General features: G+C 35.0%; 1 protein-coding gene across 1 annotated transcript; it reads left to right on the top strand.

Annotated features, from left to right (window-relative positions):
* The first annotated feature begins 974 nt into the window (after window positions 1-974).
* On the top strand, window positions 975-5,327 carry LOC107003373 (probable 1-deoxy-D-xylulose-5-phosphate synthase, chloroplastic). The gene is made up of 10 exons (XM_015201692.2): window positions 975-1,386; window positions 1,854-1,982; window positions 2,070-2,234; window positions 2,329-2,479; window positions 2,804-3,075; window positions 3,161-3,434; window positions 3,759-4,066; window positions 4,186-4,467; window positions 4,570-4,854; window positions 4,941-5,327. Exons 1-10 carry the CDS (start codon window positions 1,243-1,245, stop codon window positions 5,088-5,090), a joined length of 2,160 nt encoding a protein of 719 aa, XP_015057178.1. The 5' UTR covers window positions 975-1,242; the 3' UTR covers window positions 5,091-5,327.
* Window positions 5,328-5,553: the final 226 nt, after the last annotated feature.

Here is a 5,553-nt window from a genome sequence, read left to right as displayed (position 1 = left end):
TTAAATATTTGTTTAATCATAAAATTTGATATGCAAATAATTTATGAGATTCCAAAGACTAGGGTCAAACCATTTTTTGGTACTTTACTTGCATAACTTTATTTTTTTCCCCCTAAATGTGCATGTTAAAATATCAATTTTAAGTTTTAAAATTAATGATCAAATGTAATATTTGGTCATAAATTTTAAATATTTATCTTTAAATATTTATTTGACAATAGAATTTGATATTCAAATATTTATGAGTCTACAAAAACTATGATCAAACCAATTTTGGATACTCTTACTCACGTAACTTTAATATTTTTTCTATATATATATACCAGTTTTAAATTCTAAAATCTCTGAACAAATAAAAATCTTTGCTCATAAATTTTTTAAAATATTTATTTGATCATAAGTTTGATATTTAAATATTTTATATAATTTCAAAGACTAGAGTCAAACCATTTTAAGGTACTTTCACTTACATAACTTTAGTTTTTTTTTTCTTTCTAAATACGCATGTTAAAATATCAACTTTAAATTTTAAATTCTTGTTCAAATGAAAATTTGATCATAAATTTTAAAAAATTATTTTAAATATTTATTTAATCATAAAATTTATCATTCAAATATTTCTGAGTCTCCAAGACTAGGATCAAACTATTTTTCGATACTTTCGCTTACATAACTTTAATTTATTTTCTAAATATATATAAATTTCAAATTTAAAATCTCTGATCAAACGAACGCTAAAATCTAAAGGTGGAAAAGATTGTTTGAAAAAAAAAAAGAAAAAGGAAGGTGACACAACCCTCCATTTCTTTCCTTCCCAATAAACAAAAAATAAATAAATAAATCCATTATCATATCTTTCTATCTAAATGTGATTTCTGCTGACGTGGCCCAATAGAAAGTAGTGCACCTTTTTCAAGATTTGAGTTTCATATTCCTAGCTAAATACAATGCTTATATAAATATATATATATATATATATGTACATATTCATACAAGTGTACCTTTACATTCCTCCACATTGGATCAACACCATTTGATCCTTTTTATCAAATAATTCATTTTTTTTCACTTACCCTCCAATTACATCTTCATAAACAACATTTTAGTAACAGTAGCACCAACACACCCCACTAGAATTTTCTTGAAGTAAACCCCTTTTTTTCAAGAATCAAGAAACCACTTATAAATTTGTGGGTTTTCATTGAAACAAAGGAAAAAAAAAAACAGTTGAATTGACTAATCATGGCTTTGTGTGCTTATGCATTTCCTGGGATTTTGAACAGGAATGGTGTGGTTTCAGATTCTTCTAAGGCAACCCCTTTTTTCTCTGAATGGATTCATGGAACAGATCTGCAGTTTTTGTTCCAACACAAGCTTACTCATGAGGTTTGAGCTTCTTTTTTTTTTAATTTGAGTAAAATGCTCATGTTCAAGTTGAACTATTTTTCCATGTGTAGTTGGTTGTACTAGTGTTTCTTGGTTTTCTTCTAAATGGTGGTCATTGATTCAGTCAATTTAAGTTTATTCGCTCGAGGCGGATTCAAGATTTGAAGTTTAGGGGTTTTTATAGCTGGACTTAAATTAGTGTACAATAGTAATTGGATTATTTTTTGCTATGTATGTACGAAAGTTATTGGGTTCTCGTGAACTCGTAAGTTGTGCTCTAGATCTTCCCTGGCGTAGTTGGAAGTAAATTTCTTCATTGGAGTTGAAAAGATATGTTTTTTATAAGCTGTCAGTATCTAGTTGTAAAAAAATGATATATTTATTGACTTTAAGTGCATTTAACTGTCAGTTTGAGATTAAATTATACTGAGTTTGATGGCTTGTTTTTGTATTGATTTATTATGAAGGTCAAGAAAAGGTCACGTGTGGTTCAGGCTTCCTTATCAGAATCTGGAGAATACTACACACAGAGACCGCCAACGCCTATTTTGGACACTGTGAACTATCCCATTCATATGAAAAATCTTTCTTTGAAGGTAAAATTTTTATGTCACTTAATTGTCTCCGTGATAAATGAGTCAACAAATTATGTGCTTAAAGTTTCAAAATTAATTTTGATATAGGAACTTAAACAACTAGCAGATGAACTAAGGTCAGATACAATTTTCAATGTATCAAAGACTGGGGGTCACCTTGGCTCAAGTCTTGGTGTTGTTGAGCTGACTGTTGCTCTTCATTATGTCTTCAATGCACCCCAAGATAGGATTCTCTGGGATGTTGGTCATCAGGTGATAATCTTGTTTTCTGATTAATATGGTTAACTTATTTCACTTGTGGGGTTAGTAGTATTCTCATTTTGATGATGTGTTTTGAATGTTGCAGTCTTATCCTCACAAAATCTTGACTGGTAGAAGGGACAAGATGTCGACATTAAGGCAGACAGATGGTCTTGCAGGATTTACTAAGCGATCGGAGAGTGAATATGATTGCTTTGGCACCGGCCACAGTTCCACCACCATCTCAGCAGGCCTAGGTATATATCTATTCCACCCTTCTGTGTGCTGAGTTCAATACAAAACATGACTCGTGACACTTGAATCGATTCCCCCCTTAAACATGGATCAGCTTTGAACATTAGTGATAATTCAATCCATCTTGGTGTTTCATTTGTCAATATGAATGCGGGGTTTTTGTTTGAATTGATGTCCCTACATCCATACAAGGTAATGTAACTTGGCATATGTCTTGCTCTTCTGGTGATATAAATCCATCATAAATGTACATTAATTATAACTCGCAAGTATAAAGTCTGATATTTAGCTATTCAGACATTAAAGTGGTTTCTTTGAATGATCAGGGATGGCTGTTGGAAGAGATCTAAAAGGAAGAAACAACAATGTTATTGCCGTAATAGGTGATGGTGCCATGACAGCAGGTCAAGCTTATGAAGCCATGAATAATGCTGGTTACCTGGACTCTGACATGATTGTTATCTTAAACGACAATAGACAAGTTTCTTTACCTACTGCTACTCTGGATGGGCCAGTTGCTCCTGTTGGAGCTCTAAGTAGTGCTTTGAGCAGGTTACAGTCTAATAGGCCTCTCAGAGAACTAAGAGAAGTCGCAAAGGTTTGCATACATATAGAACGATTTGAATAAGGGTTTTATGAGTGAAGAAACTGAATTGGATTTTATGTGTTTGAAATTGTTGCAGGGAGTTACTAAGCAGATTGGTGGTCCTATGCATGAGCTTGCTGCAAAAGTTGATGAATATGCTCGTGGCATGATTAGTGGTTCTGGATCAACATTGTTTGAAGAACTTGGACTTTATTATATTGGTCCCGTGGATGGTCACAACATTGATGATCTAATTGCTATTCTCAAAGAGGTTAGAAGTACTAAAACAACAGGTCCAGTACTGATCCATGTTGTCACTGAGAAAGGCAGAGGTTATCCATATGCTGAGAGAGCTGCAGATAAGTATCATGGTAAGCAATCACTTATCCAGTTAGCAATCACTTATCCAGTTACCGCCACTAGACTGCTTGAAATCTTTAAACCAATACATGTGCTTCAAGTGTGTATCTCATTTGCACGTTTCAATGGATACTTAATATCGAAATGATATTTTTGATTTGGTTCTATAATCTATCTTACATTCTGAATGTTCTTGAGAAGTCATTGGACATTGTACTTCTGATGTTGTGCATGAGAAACGTCTTGCTGTTTGTTCTGTTTTCCTTATGTGTTTCACAAAGGTCATTCTAGTTTATTATAGAAAGCACAAAATTAAATCTGTTTATGGGTTGCAGGAGTTGCCAAGTTTGATCCAGCAACAGGAAAGCAATTCAAAGCCAGTGCCAAGACACAGTCCTATACAACATATTTTGCCGAGGCTTTAATTGCAGAAGCAGAAGCAGATAAAGACATTGTTGCAATCCATGCTGCCATGGGGGGTGGGACCGGAATGAACCTTTTCCATCGTCGCTTCCCGACGAGGTGTTTTGATGTTGGAATAGCAGAACAACATGCAGTAACCTTTGCTGCTGGATTGGCTTGTGAAGGCATTAAACCTTTCTGTGCAATCTATTCGTCTTTCATGCAGAGGGCTTATGACCAGGCAAGCAAAAATGCCTCCAATTATTCTCATTTTGTTGAATATAGTGCAGTTTAAGTGAATGTTATGATATTACAGCCGAGAAAACCCTTTAACTGAGTTCATGATGGTTCTATATTCAGGTAGTGCATGACGTTGATTTGCAAAAGCTGCCCGTGAGGTTTGCAATGGACAGAGCAGGTCTTGTTGGAGCAGATGGTCCAACACATTGTGGTGCATTTGATGTTACTTACATGGCATGTCTTCCTAACATGGTTGTAATGGCTCCTTCTGATGAAGCGGAGCTATTTCACATGGTAGCAACTGCTGCCGCCATTGATGACAGACCAAGTTGTTTTAGATACCCAAGAGGAAATGGGATTGGTGTAGAGCTTCCGGCTGGAAACAAAGGAATTCCTCTTGAGGTACTTTTTAATTTCCACCATGCCTTTCATGCTGTCTGATATATCTATCAAACGATTGATTGATGATGACATTTGACTTTTCGTGTAAAAAAACATATTCAGGTTGGTAAAGGTAGGATATTGATTGAGGGGGAGAGAGTGGCCCTATTGGGATATGGCTCAGCAGTGCAGAACTGTTTGGATGCTGCTATTGTGCTAGAATCCCGCGGCTTACAAGTAACAGTTGCAGATGCACGTTTCTGCAAACCACTGGACCATGCCCTCATAAGGAGCCTCGCAAAATCACACGAGGTGCTAATCACTGTTGAAGAAGGATCAATTGGAGGTTTTGGATCTCATGTTGTTCAGTTTATGGCCTTAGATGGGCTTCTTGATGGAAAGTTGAAGGTAAAACTCTCCCGAAGATATTTCATACCTTATATGTAGTGTGCATTTGGTTATTACTCAAACTGTCACTTGTTTATTTTGTGCAGTGGAGACCAATAGTTCTTCCTGATCGATACATTGACCATGGATCTCCTGTTGATCAGTTGTCGGAAGCTGGCCTAACACCATCTCACATTGCAGCAACAGTATTTAACATACTTGGACAAACCAGAGAGGCTCTAGAGGTCATGACATAAGATGGAAGAAGCGTAGAAAGATATATAGTATATTGTAAAATATAGTTTTAGGTCATGACATAAGCAGATTAACATATACTTTATCCTCCAAAATATGTTGAAGTTTCCATGGCTGAGTTCAAGCCCTCCTCTTAGTCTCCACCATGACTTATGATTAACTCATATGGTTTCTGATTGTGTAACCGGTTCTTGATTTTTCGAGTTATGAAGATGAATGAAAATGAAAGATTTTACATTAGAATGTGTGGATGAAACCATTGTCTTGAATAGTAAACTTTGTTATGCATGTTTGAAGAACTATTAGAAACTTGTCATGTAGTAACACACAAAGAGACTACATTGATGGAAACTAATGACCTTTGATTGAGCATAAAACAAAGAAACTTTATGTAGAGACCAAAAATGTATCTCTGTTTTTCAATAACAATCATATTCGAGCTTTACATTGTGTACTTGTTACCTC

Source organism: Solanum pennellii, chromosome 1, assembly GCF_001406875.1.
Source record: "Solanum pennellii chromosome 1, SPENNV200".
NCBI classification, from domain to species: domain Eukaryota; kingdom Viridiplantae; phylum Streptophyta; class Magnoliopsida; order Solanales; family Solanaceae; genus Solanum; species Solanum pennellii.
The sequence above is the reverse complement of the archived record's forward strand: the minus strand, read 5'-3'. Positions and strand labels throughout refer to the sequence as shown.